Below are 25,027 nucleotides of genomic sequence, written 5' to 3' on the forward strand. Positions count from 1 at the left end.
CATGAAAGAAGGCTCAAATCAATAACTGCAGTGTGTGTGTGTGTGTGTGTGTGTGTGTGTGTGTGTGTGTGTGTGTGTGTGTGTGTGTGTGTGTGTGTGTGTGTGTGTGTGTGTGTGTGTGTGTGTGTTGTCTGCAGAGGCTCGCAGAGGCAAAATCTGTCCAGGATTACATAGCAATAGAGATTTTACAGCTGCATAGCATAGTTTCATGGAAACTCGCCAAAAAGTGAAAGGAGAGCCGGGATGCCAGATTTACAGCTTTGTAGTATGATGATACCTGCCAACATTTTAGTAGCAGACAAAGGTATTTTTTACTACGATAGTAGACAGACAAGCCAAGGCCACAAAGACCATTCAGTCATGTGGTCAGACACAAGGATGGGGACTTTTCCAGTCATGTGTCACCGCTTCATCTCAGCTAAAGAGTCATTTCAGCCAAATCAAAAACGATATTTACCCTCAGTGAAATGCAACAGTTTGGGTTTTTATTTGCCCAGGTTTTGAGATATCTGCTCCTTCTCAAATTAAGTATGAATAATCCGCAGAATACTATATACTATATATAAAAACGGAATTTTCGGTCACTTTTTGGACATGCTACAGTATGACTTTTGTTTGAATATTTTGGATGACATACTTTGGATATTTTGGATATCCAAAAGACAAATTAAATTTGTTTTAATTTTAATAAATTATTTTGATAACTTTTAATTCCAAACATGTTAAGAGTGCACAGACTCAATTTCAAGTTGGTCCGACAAAATCTGTAGGAGGAGTTCGTTAAAGTACAACGTGTGAATCTGCAACTAAATTCAAAATGCTGGACTTCCTGTTGAGTTGACGTAATGGTGCAATGTAACTTTTTCGTACATCTCGATGTGATACAAATGTCCACCGAATTTCGTGCATGTAGGTAAATGTAGCCGTCGGGGCATCTGTTTAGGGGGTGCTAGCAAGCAATTTGGCCATGCCCACTCGCGACTCCACTAAAATAAGAAATGTTTCACCATCGTGTACCAACTTTCATGAGTTTTTGAATACTATGAGTTTTAAAAAATGCAGTTGTTTACGGAGAATAATAATAACACGTAATAATAATTCCTTGAAGAACAATAGGGCTTTCGCACCATCCGTGCTCGGCCCTAATAAAAACAGTTTACTATGAGGTCTGTGGAGTATCAAGAATAAACAGGACATTGTCTTTGGAAGGACAAAAATTGCTGTTTATTTTAATATTCTGTTCATTCTCTGCTTATTTCAGTGCTGGGATGACCAATAGTAAATTCTGTTTACTCCCATTGTTTGCAATGGCAAAAGATAGCTCACATATCTCAAAACTGGACAATTAAAGCCGACACTGTCAACATGGTGAATAAATATATAATTATTTGTTTTAATTCGTTGTGCTAGTCCTTTTGCATGGCGATAATAGAAAAGCACAACCGAGTCTGAAGTCAACCAGTCAGGATGCTTGCTGAACTGAATTCCAGCCAGTTAGCCTGGCAGCACAATGCTTTAGGCTGTAGTACCAACAGTCAGTGAGGGATGCAGCCGCTGCAGAGGCAACAGCTCAGCACGACGTTATCTATAATCCATTTACTGTACCTCGGTGGCTCCAGTCTGCTCCCAGCCAAGGAACAGCGGCTCTTGAATCTGACTGACATCGCTCTATTGTCTCAGCGCAGTGTAGTCAAGCTGTTACACAACCCTTTAGTTGTGTGTGTGTGTGTGTGTGTGTGTGTGTGTGTGTGTGTGTGTGTGTGTGTGTGTGTGTGTGTGTGTGTGTGTGTGTGTGTGTGTGTGTTTGTGTTAATTTTTGCGTTGGTGCAGCGAGGTCAGTGGTTATACAATATGATTATGGTTGAGACCAATGCTGTGTTCCAAATGACATACTTCCCTCAGTGCACTAACAAACAACGCTCTTACATGTTAGGACTCTTACTTGGGGAGAACAGGAATTTTGACAGAGTAGTGCTGTTTCAATCTGCACACTGCCGTTCTGCACGGACTAGAAATGACCTCAGCATCTGAATACGTCACCTGCCAAAATATCCCCAGACTTTAATTAGTTTACTCAGAAATGAATGTGTTTTCATGCCACACTCAATAAACACACTGATTCTTCTGTCCGGCAGCAGTAGTGAAAAAGAAACACTTTGTGTTCAGGGACAGCTGCAGTTTCCTCAGAGTCATAATTTGAAAATTCTTCACGCCGGTGTTCCCACACCTTCCTCTATGGAGCCAAGATGGCGACCTTTTAGGTTGGAAAGTGTCCAGTGTTTCACACTTCTTTTTTGTGGCATTTTGAGTGCATCATCCTGGTACTTGCAGTGCACTGCATGTTTCTTTACTCGACAGTGTGAACACACTTATGCACTCAAAAAAGTGAGTGTTAGTGCAAAAGTATGCCATTTGGAATGCAGCACAAGTTATCTGAGGGAGAGGTCAGCATCCTTTAACCTCCTGTCATTAGTTGCATCACATTGCTCTGTGCAATTGACCTGCTGGAGTGTTTGTAAACAGATGGACGGAAACATCATCAGCTGTTATTCATTATCACTGCTGACCTATTGCATAAATTGTAATTGCTTTGTCGATGATGGCTAAACCTTGTTTTCAAATTAAAGGCAATTCCTCATTGACACTAAAAACATTTTATTGTTTTAACAGTTTTAATGGAGTAAAAAGGTTAACAGTTTGTGACCTCGCCCTTAAAGACAGATGAGAGCTGCTGTGTTTTTGCCCTTGATTTTAAAATATAGAATTAATCATCGGTCTTTGCTCTTGCTTTCTCCAGTGCAGTGGGTGTGGAGTCTTCAGACTAGGATAAGACATTGCGTCTGTGTTGCAATGAACAAGTGTTCAGAAAATCCGCTTACGTAACAATACACGGCTTAGTGTATCAGATGGATGTGACAGAGAAAGCCCGCTAGATTACAAAGCAAACATAGTTATTGTGGGTGTGATGTAAGTGTGCGTGTGTGTTTTAGTACTTTGCTCACAATGAAGACCGAAAGTAAAAAATAAAAAAAAATCCTCAAAAGTCCAGACATTTTGCCATCCCGGACAACATTATCAGACTTCGATAAGTTTAAGGGAAATTTTACTGCCCCGAGAATGCTGTTTGCACATGGCATGTATAGTTTATGTTTTCTATTCAAATTGCTGTACAAAGTTGTTTATTTAAACTGTTTCCTCAGGCAGTGAACTTCTGGCAAGTGCTGGTGATGAATGACGAGCACACAGAGCGTCGATACCTTCTCTACTTTCTCTTGGGCTGGGGACTTCCTGCCCTGGTCATCATCGTCCTGGTCATCGTATTACTCGGCGGCTTCGGATGGACCATTCACACAGTATATGGACTGGTGCACGGAGACGTGTGAGTGAACAAAGCACATACACAAGTGGTATTTTTTAACTGCTGACCAGGATATGGAATCAATCCAACTCGTAACGTGATTTGTTTTCATGAGAGGAATCGTGAGTGTGTTTTTTTTTTTTTTAAAGCCAGTCTGAGTCATTTGTTATGACTGCAGTTTCTTTTTTAAGCTGAGGGAAATTCCACTTCAGACTAGAGGAGAGCAAACGGAAAACACCTGAACCAGTGATGTCATGTGAGGAGGTAGCTCGCCCAATCAGCTGAATGAATAAATGAAAGAGTTTCAGTGTTTGGATCAATCTCCCCACACAGAAACTTGAGTCTTTACTTTGGAGGTGGAGTCTTTCGGAAACGTGCCTTTTAGAGCCGCATATAATCATTTACCATCTATAAATAGATCACCTGAAGCCTAGAACACACAGGTGAAATAATTTGGTATAAACCCGCACAATTATCCCCAGACAAGTGTGTCCATTTTTTATGGTTTTCAAGTGCGTGACGGGCAGAGGCAAAATATGAATGAAGTTTGAACCCTTAAATCGCATCTGAAATTAGCCAGCGGTCTTAGGTGGGGCTGTTATCCTTGGGATCAAGTGTGTGCGTGTGTTTCCTGTGGGTGGGAGTGTGTGAGACAGTGAGCGTACACATGAGAGATTCAAGGACACAGAGGAGTATTCAGTTTCCCAGGAAGCACACCTTCCTCTTCAAGGGAACGAGGCAGCCTTAAAATTCTTTCCCCTTTCTCTCCTCTCTCTCTCTTTTTCTTCTCGTCAGTGTAAATAGGTAGCCTCTTGTTTTGTCCCCACTCTAGCTGTCTCAGTTTCACTCTGCCTGCATACAAACAAGTGTCAAGCTCAGACCTTACATCAATCGGTATTTTGGCATCATATATATTGTATCTGTATTGTAATTGTATCCATCAGCATCATTCTGTCACACACCGGCGTCAGCTGTGGCCCAAGCATTATGTGTTTTATTGGTCTGCCTGTCCATCCCATTATTCTGACTATCTCAGGAATGCGTTGAGTAAATTGCTTTAAATTTGTCTCTAACGGTTGTCGGAGGCTTATAACCACAAGGCGATGATTTGAGTTCCACCCTGTCTTTCTCTTGATTCAACATTTTTAGGTCTTCTGTCATAACTGTGGTGCTGGTATCTTGTCCTAAATATAGTTTGTGCTTAACCTTGACTGACTGCAATGTGCATGTGAAGGTTTGCCATCATCTAGCTGAGTGACATATTGTGTAGCTGAGAGCTGCAGTTACTGCTCTGTAGGTTGGACCTCATGTAATCTTTACTGTGGCACAGAGGTGGGCCATCTCTAAATTAAATAGATTAATCTCTTGAGTGAACAGATCTGTCTGACAGAGAAAAAACGTGATACAGTGCAATTGACATTAAATAAGTTAAAGTTGAATTGGAAGAGAACAAAATACATTCATTGTAAACCACAAAAAGTAAAATTTAACATTCAAAAATGTATTTTGGTGACCCACATAAGACTTGAATTTATAGTGAAAGCTAGAGCAGAAAATGTCATGCAAATGTAACTTGAATGTCTTGTGATCACACTATTTAAGCAAAAAGCCACTGATACATGTATGTTTTCTTCAAATAGATTTAGTTTAACTTAAAATTCAGTCTTCTATACACATCGTGTGTTTAAGTGACCCGTGACAGCATCACACTGCTGTATATATAAAGACGAAAATCCCAGCTGCATTTCAATGAAAATCCCCCATAAAAGGCCGTGCTCACTTTATTTCTTCTCTCCCAAACCATGAAGTTGGAGAATTAGACCCGTGGGTAATGTGCTCTTCATCCACCTCAGGAATCCCTGGGACTTTCAGTACAGTAGGATCTCATCCCCTCACAAGGCCACAGCAGTGCAAATATCCATATTCCAGTGTATTTAGACTCATGGTCTGGCTTTGTTGGTGGGACAGGGTGACGCAATTGCTTTATTTGGCATACCTCATGTTATGTTATGTCTAGCATAGATCCAATTATTTTTGTGAGTTTATACAAACCTGCGGAGATGCCAATTATATTTGATGCTCCCACCAAACCGGGGCCCCGAGCTTGTTTTGTGAAAAGGACAAAGTCACATGAGTGTTTTGCTACTTGTTTGGTAGTTACAGTTTATATGGGCATGTTGATTTTCCCAGAGAAAAATATTTCACTGGGTTTGCTTTAATAAAGATAAGCATGGCTGATCGGAGGAAGCTGGGAAAGAGCTCCTGAGATATCCCAGGAAAACAACACAGAGAGAGAAAGATTCAAGATCAACATACAAGTTTTCAAACAAGAAATAACTTTATTGTGATAACAATCCTTCAAATATTTTTTATCAATCGATGCCCAAATAATCTCCTGTCAGCAGACAAATTCACATAACCACCCCATATTCATCTTCCTGTCAAACATGGAACAATTATAGCCTACCGTCTTATTTAATCTTTAAGATATTCGTTCTTACTTTAAATAGAAAAACACTTTTAAGCATCTTTGGCCGTAGATATTATCCCACTGTAGCTGTAAGGTGACCCGGTACGTATTTTACTTCTGCTGTTGAGCAAGAATCCTGTGAGTCTTAGGCAGGCTCAGAGGTCTCAGCGACCAGATCCTGTTTATGAAACATGAAAAAACAAAGTCTTAGGAGTAAATATAGTGCAATAAAGGCATGTAATACGTTTCTGTTTTCCAGAGCTTAACTCTGAGCTGGACGCACTCTTTACTTAATGCTCTTTAGCCTGATTTTCCCTTCACTCACCATCCCTTTTGTGTTTCTTTTCTTGTCCATTGTGCTTTTTATTTTGAATCTACTAAGACAAAACTCACTCGCATTTCTGTCCGTCCCTCCTCTAGGTGCTTTATCCCAAACATCTATGCAGCTCTGTGCACAGCGGTGCTAGTGCCCCTCATCTGTCTTGTTGCAGTGCTGGTTGTATTTATCCACGCCTACCAAGTTACTCAGCAGTGGAAGGCCTACGACGACATTTACCGCGGACGCACCAACAGCACAGGTAACCAGCAATCCTCCAGTTATGTGAACGAACACACAAGCACACGCAAGTATATCCACTTTTACTGAAACACAGATTTAAGAAGTCTCACACTTGTGCTTGTACTTTCAGAGGTAAAAATATGTGTGCAAATACACATAAATGAGATGAATCCTGCTCATGTGTACAATCAAACCTCTCACTCTCTCACTCATGCACATGTACAAACACCACCGGGATGCCCGCAGGAACTACACTGCATCTACCAGTATTTTGGGCTAATACTTTTTTTTTTCAGCTTCCTGGCTCTGTCTGCTGTCCTTGACACAGAAACACAGCAGAAACTAAACAACTTGTATTCGGCCTTGATGAAGGATAGAACACATTTTAAATCAATGTTTAAGAAGGTATTCCAGACAACACTGCAGTGTACTTTTTGTTTATAAGGGCAAGTTCCATAGCTTTTTTTTTACCACATCTTATATCTTAAATTTAAACTTTAAATGCATATTTACGGCACTAAATACGCTTAATGCAGTGTAGTAAGCTGTGTGCAAACAACCTCAAACTCGTACATTGTTCAACATTTTTGTTTGTACAGAAAAAAACATCACAGTATGAATTAGTGCTATTTATTCAGTGCACTCAGTCACTTTGCCCACACATGGAGGTCCTCGCCAAACCACTTTAGTCCCTCATCATCATGGCTCTGGCTGGTACGAGTTTGCCCTACATACTGTGTGTGGCCTCTGAAGTAGGAAAGCAAACCCTGCAGTGCAGAGTCGCAGCAGGTAAGTGTGCATTATTAACAAGAGAGCAATACTTTCTCATTCACAGACCAGACTGAGGCTAAAGGCCACCCTGTAGATGTTTACTCCACATGAGCATTTTACCTTGATGGACAGTGTGGAAAGCAGAGATCAAAAGTAGACAGGATAGGTTTAGGAGATCTGAAATTCAGGAATATGGTGCTGTACTATGTACATTGAGAAAAGCAAACATGAAGTCGTTGGCAGGACCTTCTACGACTCCTTATTTACCCTGAATAAAGAACTAGAGAGCAACTGCAGAGGAAAGATTGGCGTACTGTAGCACATTCTATACAAAGCAGCAGTCTAAAGTTCCATCTGAGTGTGTGTGGCACAGAAGACGGTGCCTCATGTGTGAATGTTGGTACAGTTTTGTGTATAACATCTGCTCTGTGAAACGTGCATGACAATTCAAAAATACCAACACTAACAGCATTGATATTCTTTATAAGAGTTAATGCAGTGTTGACTGCAGTGTATATCTGGACACATAATGACAAAATACAGCCCCACATACAGATGTACATACTGTATATAAACATGAACATAACGTGCTCGCAGAAAGTGTGGAACTGCCTTTAGTCGCAGTTGTTTCTTTCTTTATTGTGGCTTTCGTTAAAGTGCACAGTGTACAAGTCGTTGCAATATATCAGTACTGCTTTTGTCTCATCATGTCCAGAGTCAACAGGAGAGTAAAACAGTTGTGAGGCAATATATTTTGTTGTTATAAACACAGGCTACGCCCTTCCTCATTCCACTTTCACTGTACTTATCTACAGTTTGTCAGAGTTGGCTTCAAAGCAGCAGGCACTGTGCCCTGACCAGTTTCAGCAGGTACTGTAGCTATGATTATCAGATGTGTTTTGCAGGCTCTTTCCTCGCTATCGCACTTTACTTTTTACGATTGATCACTATCACGCATTCATGAGTAAGCTGAGAGCTAATCTGTATCTGTGTGAGAAGTCCATACGCAAAACTCACAGGATCGTGTGAAATATAGCAGGACGTCTGACGTCAGTAAAATCAAGGAAGGGTGCCAGAGTGTGCTTTGCACGTTTCTCCCGATTTGCAGATGTGTACGTGCACCTCAGAGGAAGACTGGAACTCTGCCACTCTGCCAAATGTAAGGCATGCCAGAGAAAATATAGAACTTACAACAGTACGTATCCAAAGCACATCAGTAAACCTTTATCAAGGCCCCAACTGAACCCACGATGTGTGTTTGCAAGACGCTGTGTTCTTTTCTTTTGATACACAAGTGAGCTGTCTTCCACAGAGCATAGTTGAATGAATAACTATTTTTGTTAGATTTTTATGGCAGCAGGTGTTCCCTGACTGCACTTTGATCAATGATTGGTCAGGCATGTGGACATAAACAAATAAATGTGCTGGATAAGGTTTGACTGCTGGGTGTTGGATTATTTACTTTGTGTGTTTGAGCCTGTGCAGTTTCTTTAAGTGGGTGCCAGACACATGTTTATATTTTGCTCTCATAGCCTCGTTACGAACAGCCCTGAAGTACAAACTCTTGAATAGATGTTCTTCACAATGGATTAGGACTGGATTTATTTCCCTTGCCTGGCTTTTATTTGTAATATAACACATCTCAAAATATGAAACTTGATATATTTTTGTTGCAAATATTTGATTGGTTTGTTTTTGTTTTAGTTTTATTAGTTTAGTTTTTAGGAATAATATGTTCCCTTCATTCATCATTCTTATCTGTAATTCGACGCATTCAACACGTGCTTATTTCAGCTTGTTGTTATTACAGCTGCTGACCTTTCTGTGACAGTAATGTCAGCACTGTCTTGAGTTTCTTCCCGGCTGTTTTTTTTCAACCCGTGCTCTCTTCTCAGTTTGTCTTCTCACACCATGAACTCACTCTGATCAGATGGAAACTGGAGCTTGTCCGCCTGCCTGTGGTGAATAGCAGCTCCCTCGTACAAATAAAAAAATCACTAGAAATTGTTTCAGACAGAAGTGTCCCACTGGGGATTTTTTTTTTAACTTTTTTGCTCCATCAGACAGAAAAATACCCATGACATAATTTAGCTTTTGCCCAGCACAAAGCCAAGAACCTGTCACGTGCTTATGCAAAGGCTTACATATATACATTAATGCATGGTCACGCATATACAACAACATGCACACATATCGTCACTGCTCTGCTTCTGTTTGCATTCTCTTAGTGGTGTCAAGCTAAAGGGCCAGTCAGCATTTTGTAGTCAGTTTCCATTTGGCTCTGGGAACCTGTCCTTACTGTGGGAGCTCTGCTCTGTTCACAGACTGGAATGTGCTTACATGGTTGTAAAAATCAAACCAGGGAGGGATGATATGGAGACAGATGTGCAAGATAGAAGAACTAGAGAAAAAGAGATTTGAAAAAGGTCAAAGCTGCAGGAAGAAATAAAATGTTGAGAGGATAGAAAAAATGGTGAAAAGCAGCCAGGTTTATTAAACACATTCATCGACTGTGAGCAAAGACACTCCAAAATGAGACAAAATGTCCACAGTGGGTGTAAAGCACACTGAGACTAGGTGTGAAATAATAATACTGAAACATTGGAAAACAATGACCAACAATGAATCAAGGCGTAAAGGAAACATCTCTCAAAGAGAAAGGGAGAGGTATGAAAAGGAGAAGGAAGCATGGCTCAGAAAGTATAATCAGTTTGGAGAAAGTTGCTGTGAGATAAGGAGCAGAACTTGGAGCACAGTGGAAATGACAGGGTGGCGGAAGTGGCACCTACGTGAGGGCTTTTTGTGCAAACCTGGGCCCCGTGCCTGGTGTTTCCATCCTACTTGTGAAGTGAACTGTACACTCTGTCCTACATAACACCTACCAGCAGACTACAAGTAGACTGACTCAGGAGTATTATTTGGATTTAGATTCAAAGGTCAATTTAAATCCAGTCTTTACTGTATGTCTAATGTGGCCCTAAAACGTATTAGATTAATTTTATTTTGCACTGCTGTGAATGGACAGTTCCATTAAATGTCCTCCATATGGTCACGGTCGATATGACCATATGGTACATGAATCAGAGTTATTAATGGTACATCATGTTCTCAGACACACAGGATTGCTAATGGTAACACACTGCTGCCATCCCACCCATCGACACTCTGACACAAACAGAAATACACAAACATATGGAGTATCACAGACTTTACCTGTCTAACAAAAACATGTCTTAGTTTCTTCAGTGTTGCACATCCGTATTTATCACTCATTAATAAGTGAGTACGGACTTCATCATTATCACTTTTCTCGTAGCGAAAGAAATGCAGCATGATTGCACACATTTTTGATTGAGATCTTTGGTCCTAACTTAACCTTTAGCCAACAGCACAGAGCAAATGATTCAAGTCTATGATTCCCCTTTTGTCCTATCACCCCAACCATCTTTCATTTGTAGCCTTATTTCACTTGTTTAGCATTTATCACTTTAAGGCAAGTATTTGTCTGACCCATGCAAGAGTTCACTCTTGATGTGATATGAGACTCTAATATGATGGCAATGGCTCACAGTGTGAGTGCAGCGTTCCTACTCGGGATCGCACCTTCGCAATAGACCCTTCTGCCCAGCAGACGTTGTGACTCATCACAATTGGCCATTCACAGGTGTATTAACGATGCCTTCGCTCCACAAAGTGTCCCAGTAAGCCATGAAAGTGAACCAGAGTGAGCAAAATGCAGGATCTCAGCCATCATTAACTCACGTGTGCTCTCCCTTCATCAATGTCAAAATGTCTGCCGTGTAGAAGATATAAAGCAATGTTGGGTATAATGAAGGAAACAAGCTTTTATTCTTGTAATGACCTGTTCAGACAGGTGTCTCTGGCCGCTCCTGATTGTCAGTGCAAGGATTTGTCAGCAAACTGTTTAAAAGACACATAGATGTATATGTCCTCACCTTTATAGCTAAAATGTGAGTTTCCATGCTCACGTTTAGTTGTGTAGCATGACACACTGTAACCCTGAAAGCAGCCCTCACAGAAAGTAGGTTACCATTGTCACATCAGGTGTTACGTTACAGCTCAGTTTAGAAACACGTGCTGAAGACCTCCTGCTGGTCTTATCTTAGTAACACTTGACACCGTCTAAGTACAGCTCATATGCTTAAGCGTGTATCTGCATGCTGTGTATATAGTGGTGTGCATCGACCTCATACAGTATGGACAAAAAAGAGAGTGCTTTGCCACAAGATTTGTCAAAATTTGACTACTTTTTGAAGATTGCAAATAATATTATTTGTAATGTTATACTACAGAATATTATCATATGATGTATGATGCAATTTAACCTCACACTCAAAACACTGAGGAGCTTTAAATTATCGAATAAAACTTAAAAAGAAAAACATAAAAAATTATCTACCAAACTTTTTGTTTTGAAAAAAAAAAAAACAGCAGTCATGGTTCCACTTCTGAAGTTTATTTCTGTCCTCAATTTGGTAATTAGCTCCAGAATAGAATGTGAAAATGAGGCTAAACATGCAAACACACCAGTTGTCGTCACCATTTGCACAAACAAAATGATTGTGCCCAGATCAGTGTCAGCACTTCTTATGCACATTACTGCATTAGTGGCACCACAAATGCTCAACAAATGAGTGGTTTGTACAACTTTTAGTGCACACTTGTTTACTGGCATACACAAGTGCATGTGTGGCTGAGGTCTTTTTAGCCACCCTTATGTGTCTCCTCTCCAGGGCTGAGGCTTTAATCTTGGTGCACATGAGTCCACATGCATGCCACATGGACTCAGAGGACTGATGGAGCAGAAAAGTTGTACAGCAATTTTGAATTTGGGCTGAAGAGCTGCTTCATCAAACAGCTCCTGAGGCTCCCTAATGACTAAAACCTTCTCCTCCCTCTCTTCTTCTTGCTCTCGGGTTTATGAGGCCTTGCTTCAGAAGCCTTTGCAACAAATGAGGATAAGACTTTCCTGTATAGGAACATACTAGAAAATCTCAAACTAAGTGACGATACAACAACATCTATATTCACTAATCATCAACTACCATTTATAATGTTCAAATTAATGTCTATGTATGACAGATTTTATTACTTTAGATTTTGTAAATAAGGTTAAAGCTTGTCAGATGGATTTCACAGTTGTCATTCATGAGCTAGGACCCCGCCTCGGCTGGGGGCGAACCTTCATTGATTGGAGGAGATTAAGCCAGGGTGAGAGTTTCGCTGTTTGGGGGAAGGCTTATTCGAGGATCCACTGCGGCTCCCGGGCCTTGCAGATCCCCGAGATCTCCATGTGGGACGGAAGGATAAAGGCTATGAAACATGATAACCATAAGTGAAACGGTTTAACAAGAGGGAGGGAGGGTGGGATGCAGAAAACGCGAACAGGCCGAGGTTTAGAGTGGGTGGATATTTATAGGAGTGTGGCCGGAAGTGGGGGAGTGGTTGAGGCATGGTCCTGCTCCTGAAATTCAGCTAAAACTTTATCTCCAATAAAATGAACAAACTTTAATTATTCTGTGTATTTTATTTAGTTATTTTGTTGTTTCGATATTGTTCTTTAATCCTCTTCTGTTGTTATCTTGTGTTCCAGAGGTGCCACTGGTCCTCTACCTGTTTCTGCTCATCTCTCTTGTCTGGTTGTGGGCCGGACTCCACGTGGGCTACAGGTACCTGTGGATGCTCATCCTCTACGTCATCTTTAACTGCCTGCTGGTGAGATCATTGGTTTTATTTGTTTGCATTTAAATAAATTGACAAAATATGTGTGTGGGGGGGAGGAGGGGGATTCTCTGTGTGCAAATGTGTACAACAGACAAGACAGACATTCCTTTACCAGTTGTAGTGTCATAAACAATTGACAAGTGTGCATTTATTGATTTAACTTTTATAAGCAATTTTATAAGGACAAGTATACAGCATAACCTGATGTCAGACACTATAGCATCTTTGATTTCTGCTGTTTGTCCCTACACGGGCCTTTAAGAAATAGAAAACTACAAAATAAGCTCTTCTTATTACTGAGCCAGAAACTGAGAGGAACCACCAGGTTACTGAGCAGCTGAGGAGTCTGATTATGTCTGCATTTATAGAAGAGTTTAGGATCAGCACATTTAAAGAAATGATCAAAACCTAACAAATTTAATGTCTTAAAAACATGGCAGTGGAGTGATCTTACCAGCTTCCTGTCCAAAATTAGATTTCTCCGATCATATGTCATCAGAAGAGAAGCTGCTCGTGACGAGGAGGTTACAGATTAAACATAAAAAGTTCATAGAGTGCATGAAACCATATAATGACTCTAAATGTATTTAAGTTTACTCTTGTACCTTTTCTCACCATTTTAACATCCCTCTTGATTTTTACGTGGGAATCTAACACAAGGCCGAGATATTTTACTTTCAAAACGTACTCCATATATTTTCCATTTTAGATTTAACTCATTAGCTTTGACATATTTTTCTTCACACTTCATGAAACATTATTGTATTATATTTAGTTTACTCTTCCTGTATATTGGAAAAGTGTCAAATCTCCTTTCTTGTCAGTATTATTTATTTTACTGACTGCACATGGCTGTAAATATCTTCCAGAGTGGTCCTGGAGAATTTTGCTAAATTAGTACTTTAAAAAAGCCTTTAATATTTTTACAGTCATATAGATGTTTTCTTCCACCTCCGAAAGGATGGTATCTTGGATAAATATTGGCATGGATCCCTGTCATCAGTTGCTTAAGTACTGCACTTCAAAAGGCAATTCCTTTTATACTTAATCTTTGAAAATTCCTGGCACAAGGATTTAGTTTTGTGGAAATCTTTCTTTGCTTCTTGAGCGACTCAATAATGCCTTCATTAACAGAGTTGTCCATGACGCTCTTCCAGCCACACTCTCATTGACTCAATAGATTCTTTTCTGTCTTGTCTAGTCTTGAGGTCTTTTCTGTCATCGTCTGAGACACCATCTGCCCGTAAAGTGTGCCATTAGAGGCCTGTGGTAACCCATGGTGATATGTGGCATCCACCTGCCAAAGACAACAGCGCTGCACCAAAGTAAACTTCTCCTGTTGGTACAGTGACTAATGAAGAGAAGTGATGTCAACGCCAATGGTCATTGTCGCACTTAGCATTTGTTTATGAGCTCCAATAGAGTTTGTCCCACTCTGTGACATCATGTGGTCAGTTTCCTCAGATGACCAGTAGTGTGATGGTGCTATTTAAAATCACTGGTCATCGGTTATATTACTAAGGTTGTCAGTTACAGGTTTTTAAATCCGTTTACATTTCTTTGATTAACGTTACACTGCTGAATTTAACGGATGACAGTTTTTCTAGACATGAGCTTATTTTTTTTCTGACCAAGGTAAAAATCCTGCCTTAATCCCATAGGAACATTTGAGATTAAAGTCCTTTGTTCCTTCTCGACCTACTTTAATTTGTTCTTGTGTTTAATTTAGGCCCCTAAAGCCTCCCAGTCCTCTGCCTCCAATCCTCCCGTGTCCGCCTTCACTCAAATAACACAAACATACAGACATGCATGCACACACGCACACAATAACACAGACAAGCCCTTCCCTCCTGCCGGTTTTATGGCAATCAGATGCATTTCTACTGAGTGGGAATTTTAATTTAGAATTACTTCATGCAAGCCTTATAGATTCTCTCCCATTGCATCCTGTTTGACCTTTGCTTCATGCGAGACATATTCTGGTGACAAGTTGACCCACACAGGCAACTTCTCAAACTGTGTTCTGCAAAAGAAAAGGAAAAAAGTATTGTTATAAAAGAACTACGCCGATTGATTTTCAATCCAGGCTTCTAAATTGCAACCTCAAAGGTCTGGCTATAATGGAGGCTTCTGGGGTCTGCAGCAGGAATAAGGAAAGATTCATCAGAGTGTAACAGGTAAAGAGCCCCAAAGCTAAACTGTGTCCAAAGACATTGATTAGCAGTAAACAAACTCATTTGACCCAGTTTTCGCCAAGCACCGCAAAAGAAAGAGACTCTTTTGAGATGATTTGGCCATGTAGTACCAAGCATGCAATTAGATTTGTGTGCATGTATGTGTACATGTACATTTTTTTCTGGAGTAAATGTAATTTATTTCACTGCAAAGGGTGAAAGCGTTACAGGAAGAGGGATGACTATTTATGTTATTATGGGACTTCCATTAGAGACTAAATGAAAGTTTATTGAAAGCGAATTGGATCCTAATAGATGAGACTGAAAATGTTCCTCTGCACACCTTGAACATCAATTTTGGCATGATTCATGAAAGGAGTTCATTTGGCATTTAGATATATCCTGGTGCCACTGCAAGAAGTTTTTATTTAAGGATTATTTACTTTCTAGGATTTTATTGTATTTTATTTCTTTTTAACTACTCACAAGAATACTCCAACCTAAGTTTTTGATGTTTATCACAACCATTAACATATTTTGTTGCATTCAGTATGGAAAAGTTACAATGACAAAATAAGTACATAAAGTTTGAACTTGCATACTGTACAGTCTCCTGCAGTGCTGTGTGACCACCTTTTTCTGGCAGCGTTATTATTCCACTAGCTGTTTTTCCAAACATGCAATCTCCTCCTTTATTCAGGTCTTTAATTTTGGCATTTTCCATTGTGTTTGATCGCCTTGAGGCTGGAAGTTGATATACAGTAAATCTGTGCTGCCAAGTATAGTAGAGTGTTTTTTGTTTCCTTCATGCCGGCAATTTTCCGTGAGGAGAATTTTCCATATTTACCTTGGTGGTGTTGTTGATGTATTTGTGTGGCACACCTCCCTACTGCTGATTACTGAACACCATTAAACAGCTGCAGATGTTACAGCTGTGCACGACTATGTTTGTGCTGCAGAGCTCACATTACTGAGTGCTGTGAAAACAACCTGTGGTTTCCAGCAGGGTATTTGATAGAACCAAACTGCGAAACTAATCATGTGTAGGTATAATGAGGGAAATCTGTCTTTCTAATCCACAGGTGTTCTTTTCTCCACCCCATCCTCTGTATTTCCATTCTATGTTTGCGCCACATCAGGCTGAATTAGAAGACAATAATCAAATCACAACAGCACCACCCCTCATTATGTCTTCCTGTGCAGCCCCTCTGCCGATAAACCTTACCTCATTGTATCGTCACAATCAGAAACATCCACAGCATGCTTCATTACAATTCAATTCCACCCACGCTTCCTTATTCAACCTCGGTACTTACCTAAAAATAGGACACAAGGATGTCTGTGTTATTATGGAAAAGAAAACTCTGGCCCAAACATGTCCACACACGCATTCAGCTGTGTGAAGCCTGGAAATAATTAGGGTTAGAGGGAAATAGATCTGTTGCTTTTACGAGTACAGAAAATGATTTGCACACACAAAGCACTTTTCCCTGTTAAGCGTCAAAGAGAATATTGCATCAATTATCCAGTTAAAACGAGAACAGTGCAGAGAACTTGAACCCTTTTATTTTGATTACCTCTATTTATTCTCTGGACAACTAGTTTTCGACTTGTTGTCCGTCTGTCTCACCTCTCATAGGAAGTACTCTTTGGCTATTCTTTTCCACTTTCCTTCATCCAACTTAATCTTCATTCTTGCCCTAAAATGTTTCTTCTCATGGTCTTTCTTCCATCCCTCGACACCTCCCCCTGCCCTTAGTGCTGTCCTGAGGGCTGTGCTTTCCATCTCTAAAGACATGGCCTCTCCAGTGATCAGGGAATACTTACATAACAGGCCTATGGTAGTAAAGCATGTTCCGCAGGCTGCACAGCTTGCTAATGATCTGTGCTAATCACCTACAGCGTTGTTGTGATGGCCCCGCAGTCATAGATAGCAACATACACACCCAGATACTGAACCTGGGTTCATTGTTGCCCTTCATGTTTTATGTGACCACACAAAGGAAGGTTGATTTTCATCTTTAACTTTAATACACAGAAAATGCAAACAAAAAGTCATGGCTGCAAAATCACTGCACACAACACTAAACCTGGCTGCTAACATTGAAATGTCCCATTTCTTAAGCGATGTGGTGTAAAGTTCTCTTTTTCCGGTAAAGGCCTGAAAGCCACACATTTCCATCGATGTACAGCACTATTTGTGGAAGTCGCTGTTTTTTTCCCCCCTTTTTTTCCATCTCTGTCTGGAGGTTCCAGTTTTACAGTGCACCCATAAACACTCACTTTATGGGTTCCTGTTTTCTTCCAGGTTATGTTGATTGTAACCATCCGCACTGTTTATAATCCCCTTTTCTATGTCAGTAACTTTTGGGCACACGGGTAATGTTGATGGCTTTTTGAGGGAAAATGTACTGCTCTTTTTCGTCAGCTGTCTTATCTGTTGTATCTCAGACATACAGTAACTTCAGACACAAACTTAACGTTACAAAGTTAGATTTAAGGTTTGGAATAGTTTGGGAAGTTCTTACTCACTGCCACTTGTTGAAAACAAACATAATGTCTGGTGAGACAGATTTAAAATGATCTCTCTGCTGTTTTTCACATACAAGCCAACTGAAGAACTTTGGTTTTATCATTGCAAGGATTAGCGAATCAAAGGAAGATAAATGAGACAGTTAGTCAGACAGTTCCTCCTTAAACCAAGTTCAGTAATATGTACCCTAAATCAGACTCTTGTTTCATATGTCTAAATATGTTTCTGTGAGTGATGATGGGTTCTGTGTTTGCGTGCACCTGTATTCACGCACATTCACACATTCGTGCTTTGCTGTCTTGTGCGTTCCATCTCTGTGTGCGGCTGCCGTCATAACCCGGTGATGAGTGTCGTGAAATACAGGATGGCATCGTGGCATTTGACACGCTGGTGTTTTGGGGTAATTCGCAGCCTGGTGCTGTTGACCAAGAGGATTTGGTCATGATGAGGAAGTGGAGGAAGCAGAAATACCAGAATGCCAATGATGTCATGGCATGGTGATGAAGTAATTCTTCATTAACCATGCGGGAAAATATGCTGCTGCTAATAATGATCTGAAAGAAGTTAAACTTTTAGTGCAATAGCAAAATATTGCATAATAATAAGGAATCCTTCATACAGAATGACTTGAAAGAAGTTTATGAATACAAATGTCTATTTTAAGCATTTAGGTCTTTGATCCAGAGAAAAAAAAAGGTCACCACACCTGCCAGGATCAGATAATTTTCTGTTACAGATAAATGCAGCCTAACAGTGTTACACATTTCACGTGAAACACACCTTAAATTGATTTTATGTAAGACTGAGGAGCTGAACCATGGAGAATGTAGAACCTATTTCTTATTTCAGATTTTTCCCTCTTTCTCTACAGGGCTTGTATGTGTTTGCAGTGTACTTCGTCATGCACAACCAGCTGTGTTGGCCGACCAAAGCCAGTTACACGGTGGAGATGAGTGGCCACGACAGTCCCGACTCGACCTACCAGGGAGGGGGACCCACCACCGTTGGGGGCGACATCAGCAAATCAACTCAGAACCTCATCAGCGCCATGGAAGAGGTACACACACACACACACACACACACACACACACACACACATACAGAGCTTAAATGGGCCATCAGATAGACAGACTCACTTACATAATCATAGGTTGACATATTGTACACACTTGATTGTACAGATTTACAGTATTTATCACCAAAATGTTCTATATTCTCCAACTCTAAGTCTTTGCATTTTAATTTTAGTTAGGTAGGTAGGTAGGTAGGTATTTACTTTATTAATCCCCGAGGGGAAATGTTTTCGTTACAGCAGCATACAGAAGCAATAAGATAATAATAGAAATAATAGAATAAAATACTAGAATAGAATAGAATAATAGAAAAGCAATAAAATAGCAGTAAATAGCAGTAAGAAATATAAATATAAAATATACAATATAAAATGCACAGTTTATACAGTGCATTATATATCTATATATATTATATACAAACAAACCAAGAACACAGTCAACATATATATATATACATGTATATGTATGTATGTATATATATATATACAGTACAGTATATATCTATATATATTATATACAAACAAACCAAGAAACACAGTCAACAGTGTAATTGTACTGTGATGGATTACAGTGAACTTTGAAGTTTGTCCTGATCTCTTAATGAAATCTGTCATCTGTTGTGAAAACATTTTTAATTGCTGAGTACAGAGGATGCAGCAGTGAGCCTAACAAGGTTGAATGACAAGGTTCCGCTTGAACCCACAATACCTGCTGTAGTTCTGGCCACATGCAGTTTTTCTGTATAGTGACTTATTTTAAATGACAATTTTATCTGCTGTACCTTCAGTTTTGGATCCAGGTACGTGGTTTAGATAATGTCGCTAAACTAAGACATTATTTGCAACCAAGTGGCAGACTACTGTGATGTCACCCATTGGTTTGTGAACTGCCATTTTGAAGCCTTAAGTCTGGCATTTTGGCTGTTGCCATCCTGGTTTTTTTGGAGCCAGAATTAGCCATATTTGGTGCTGGAGAGGAGCATGGGCTGAATTTGACAAGACCTGACTGAGAACCTGAGGACCCTATGCCGCCCACTTTTACCGGAAACCAGACTGTACCATAGGCATGTCAATCAAATCAGTCTTTAAATATCTAATTAATCAAGGCATTATTTTCAGAAGGATCACCACTGCTTATTGAATTGGAGTCTACGGTGTCAGAGGTTTTTGGGAACCTGGTCCTAGTGGCTCTCAGGGATTTTGAGCTTCTGCATTAGCTTCACATTTCACATCCAACCTTGTTGGAAAAAATACAGTCTTTGCAGTATTGACCAAAACTATTAAAATAAGGTTTTGAAAATCGAATTTATCTTTAAATACTAAACTTCTTTTCTGATTTACCTTCCCTCACTGTGTTACTTTTTCTCAGGTTTTTTTCAGCTTTGATTTTTTTTTTTCCCCTCCCCTCTTTTTCCCATGCCCTCATTCCCATGGCTCTATTTGCTCATCCCTGGTCCTCCAACATTAATACATTTCTCATTTTAGCTGAGTGTAATTCCACAAAGAACATTCATACTCATTCACTCAGAATGATTCTCATTTTATGTAACATCTATGTAAAATTGTGTTTATTTGTCTTTAATCTCCCTCTAACTCCCACATCAACTCCTGTGACCTTTCTGTCAGACTGGCACATTTGTATGCAAGCGAGCACTGAAAACACACTAGGCACACACACATTCTGCGCTTCTGTAGTAACTCGGTGTCCGCAGCAACTTTTTCCCTGGAGAATACCCTATAAGGACTGAGCTGCTGAGAGGCAGAGATAGAAGGGGAAAAAAAGGGGGCTGGTTTAACTTTATTACTCCTGAGAACTCTCCCCTCCCTCTCTCTTTCTCGATCTCTCTCCACACGTAGGAATCCAGTAATCTTGTTTTATTCATGAGAGCACACTCCTGCCTCTGAGAGTCGGCTACAGCCCAGTAAGAAAAACAAGAGTGCAGACAGATATCATTAAGAAGGAGTGTGAGATGAGGGATTTTTGTGCAGTGGACTGGTGAGATTAGGAGATGTATAGAAACATACAGCAGAACGTTAGGGTTGACGAGCTTATTGGACTCTTTCCCTCATCACTTCTTCTGTGACACATTCTGTGACACACATGTGACAGATTCAAGGTGCCTGCCTGGTGGTGCTTGATTCACCATACCGGGGCGCTCTGTACCGGTAACAGCCCAGCAAGCCTCAGAAGCTTGAAAAGCACCCAGACACATACACATCTATGCATGTACATGGACAGATGAGGCATTCATAATAAATGAACACAGCAGAAAACAAGAGATGACATGTGGTTTTTGAGGATAAAAATGAGAGATACACAGAGAATGACATGCTTTTGTTGTAAGAAAATTCCCTCTGGTCCTCATTTTAATCCACTCTGTGCCATTGTCTCTCTTCTCTTCGCAGTTGCGATAAACAAAGCATCCCCCCACCACCATCACGTCTGTCTAACCGTGCTACTATAGAATAATTTCCATGACATTAGGCTGATTCATTATGGAACCCTAAACCCACTGACCCCACTCTCACCCCATGGACCCACTCTGACCCTGTCGGTTGGCCTTAACCCTTCAGGGTGCTTGGACAACATGCACTCTGCATGACCCCCAACTTATCACAGTCATGATTACATGGCTGACAGACGCAGCCACTCTCTGAATTAAGCATTTGTATGGGTGTGTATGTTTGACCTGATTTTGCCCGGCATTCCTATGAAAATAATGTTTGCACAAGAAGACAGACTCTGTACTTTTTCCCTTGAAACTATAACTATTCCTACATCAAATTTTATGAGATACTTCACATAAAATGGATGTATTCCTTTGAAAGCTTCTATCAGATATTTGAAAAATTTATCAAATATAGGTTTTAGAGAAATGTGTTAGTCAAAATGTTACATATATATAATACATGTGTATAGTATTTGGAGTGTTTGTTGATGTGCGTTGTTGATATGACTGTATACGGGTGTATGTGTGTCAGGTGTCAGCAGACTGGGAGCGAGCGTCATTGCGGCCCAGTATTCAGCCCAGCAGCATGTTCAAGCCCAGTCCTGTGATGGGGACGTACAACACCGAGGGAGGCTTCATCAACACCAACCTGGTTACGGCAGACGAGGAGTCACAGGAGTTTGATGACCTCATATTTGCCTTAAAAACCGGTGAGGAGAATTATTCTGCTTCAAGCAGGCTAAAAAGTGTACTGAACTTTCCTTTTTCCATTCTGCATCCAATACATCAGCATCTTCACGCCAACATTTGAATTAAAAAAGTTGATCAAAGTTAGTCTGAAGGATAACCAAAATATGTGTGTGTGTGTGTGTGTGTGTGTGTGTGTGTGTGTGTGTGTGTGTGTGTGTGTGTGTGTGTGTGTGTGTGTGTGTGTGTGTGTGTGTGTGTGTGTGTGTGTGTGTGTGTGTGTGTGTGCATGTGCATGTTTGATTATTTCATAATGTACATGCATACAGTAAAGAATCTGTTGCATCCATTGAACCCTTAGCATGAGCCCTGTGTAGTCGTTCCTCTGCTGACCTTAAATCTCTCTGCTGCCATGGAAACCATTCTTCCTCTATTGCCATCCATGTCTAATGAGCTGAGTGCCCAAAGTGCTCACTGATATACGTTGTATTACAAAACACACACACAAGCATCCACACGCACACTTCCAATCACTGAGTCGTTGCTTTACAGTGTCTGAATGAGTGGAGTAATTTTCACACATCTGAAAAATAAGCAGCCTGCTGAAGCGTCATGATGAAGGTCATCCACTGCAGACAGTCTAAGTCTTACTGTCTCACCAAAATGTTATGATAAATAAGCTTTAAAATAAGTAATTCTGAGATGCCTTTAGAAGTCTAATTTGAGTATCTACACCTCTTTTAGTTTGCTGCTTTTATATGCCACTGATATGGTAACTATCACATGAATTGCAAAATAGGATACTGTTATGCCAGCAAATAAAGTAAATACTATAATTTGCTGATATAAAACAATTATATGTTGGAGTGTTACATTACAAAAAAAAGTATTGTGATGTGCCAGTAATACTATGATTATTCACTTTAATGAACAATCTTCCGCTTCAGGTGAAATTCTTGAAGTTGAATTAGTTCTTAAAATTTGAATGGCAAAGAGGCAAGTTTGCGAGGATTAATTAAGTCAAAGGACTTGGCTCTTCCTGGGCCTCCGCATGGCCTCAAAAAACGTAAGTGTCAAGCCAATACTTGATCTTTGCTGTGTGGAAAATATAACTTTTCCTATAAACAGTCTTCTGAAACTTTCTATTATCGTTATGTTGCTCTGTATTCTGCAATTAAAACTTAGCTTTTGCTCCACTGGTCACAAGAACATTCTTCCATTTCACACTGGTAACCTGGTTTACCTCCCAGTCAGCAGTAAAGATAATTTGCTCATCAGAATTACATAACAGACCACCGCCTGACAGGGGTCAGCAAGTAAGTACTGTCATGACTGTCTTGACAGTTCATTTGATAGTGAACCATTCACAGGCACACACACAGAGGCACACACATACTCTCTGTAGCAGGACAGAGAGCTGATCATTAACATGTCAGTCATGAGCATGGTGTCAAAAGGCTTGACATACCTGATTCTATGAAGGATCATTGGTCCGGATTCTCGTCTGGTTATGTCACAAGGGTCACAAATATTTGCAACAGTTGCTGCATCGTCAAAAATGAATATCTCTCATTTCTTGGTCTGGTGCCTCACTTTCAAAATACACTGAGCTCTTCAGATATCCTACAAAGTCATCAAACAATAAATTTTCTTTGTGAGGTAACTGTAAAGTAAAATAGTATATTTATGTGCAAACATGCCTGTTACATAATATCTGAATCAGAATTTCTTACACCTCACACACCTCAAAGTGCAGACTAGTGTGAGCTCAGAGCAAATCCATCACAATTAAAACTTGTTGCACAACATTCTTCCAATATACTGAGCTGAAAATAATTAAAGTATGATGCACTAAAAACGAGTTTGAACTTTTAATTTAGTTAAAATCTTTAGTAGCCCCCACGTGTTTATAAATCTAGAAAACTAGGGTGACACGCTGACATAGAAATGTTATTTTGAGTACTTCCTGAATACCATATCATAGCTGAGCATGTGTTTATCATATGCAAAGCATGTCAGTGTTCCACTGTATGACTTAACCTTTGACTAATACACTGCCCGCTTTGTTACACTGCCCGCTTCAAGTCGGACATTAGAGTCTGTCAGTCTGTACCATTCACATATCATTACCATGACTGATCCGATCCACTAAAGTATGCTGTCTGATAACCCAGACATCGAGACATATAGCATGTTGATTACATAACACCGCAAAGGACAAACTGAACTGATGAAGCAGTGGATATTAGTTTGTCTAATTTACTCGGTAATATATGACGACAAATACACCTTGCTATACTGCAGAAACTCTTGCAAATATATTACATAAATAAATAGAAAGAAACAGAATTATGCTTTGGATTTGAGAGTAATGTAACTTATTATGTGTGTTTTAGGGACCGGCCTTAATGTCAGCGATAACGAGTCCATCCCCGGGAGCCACGACGGAGGAAGTGTAACCAACTCCCAGATAGTTGAGCTGAGACGAATCCCCATTGCCGACACACACCTCTAACCTTTTCACCTCACACAGATCCCACGTCCTCTGTTCCTCATATTGGAAAGGAAAGTTACGAAACAGTATTTTTATATTGTAAAATCCTTTGCACTAAAACAGTTCATTAAATAGAACTTTTTCGTATAGATGTTTGATACTGTATGTGATTTTTACTGTACATCTGTTCACATATACATAAATGTTTTACTAAATTTATTTTTTAAAAGTCCTTGATGGAGTTATTATCTGAATGTATATTTTGTTTTTGTTTTTCTGTAGAATTTTAGCCAGAGATAGACAGACGTGCCCCTTTAGCACAACTTCTGCTGCTGAGCATGAAGCTTGTGTAACATTGTTAATAAATAATGTACCATATATTTTACATTTCGATGTCCTGATTTAATTTTTACAGATCATAACTTGTCAAAGAGGCAGTTAATTATGGTGGGGAGGGAGGGGGGGTTCTCTTAGGGTTATGTATGTGGTTCACTGTGGAGGTCAGGGGTCACACCCTCACGAGGGATGGATTGTGTCAATGATCGGTGCCCCACAGGAATTTCACAAAGTGGTCCTACACCTCGGAGAGGTCTGTTGGTATCTGCAGAGAGCAAAGAAGGACAACGTGAAAATAAAAAATTTGAAGAAATGCAGTGGTGTATAGAATATTCAAAATACTGTAAAAGTTTACTTGTATTAACCGTTTGGTGACAT

At 40.0% G+C, this 25,027-nt stretch overlaps 1 protein-coding gene across 1 annotated transcript in view; it reads left to right on the top strand.

Moving 5' to 3' along the window:
• The window catches only part of adgrv1 (adhesion G protein-coupled receptor V1), a 103,180-nt gene extending 78,482 nt beyond the window's left edge, over positions 1–24,698 (top strand). The window contains exons 91-96 of the mRNA XM_069699863.1: positions 3,201–3,379; positions 6,249–6,406; positions 12,773–12,894; positions 18,482–18,667; positions 21,665–21,842; positions 24,216–24,698. Coding sequence (XP_069555964.1) covers positions 3,201–3,379; positions 6,249–6,406; positions 12,773–12,894; positions 18,482–18,667; positions 21,665–21,842; positions 24,216–24,334 — 942 coding nt within the window. The 3' untranslated portion in view covers positions 24,335–24,698. The remainder of the gene's footprint in view (positions 1–3,200; positions 3,380–6,248; positions 6,407–12,772; positions 12,895–18,481; positions 18,668–21,664; positions 21,843–24,215) is intronic.
• Positions 24,699–25,027: the final 329 nt, after the last annotated feature.

The sequence above is a fragment of the Brachyistius frenatus genome, unplaced genomic scaffold (assembly GCF_029030835.1).
Source record: "Brachyistius frenatus isolate BFR_SWC_R1_liver_20210118 unplaced genomic scaffold, ASM2903083v1 Contig_31, whole genome shotgun sequence".
Lineage (NCBI taxonomy): Eukaryota > Metazoa > Chordata > Actinopteri > Embiotocidae > Brachyistius > Brachyistius frenatus.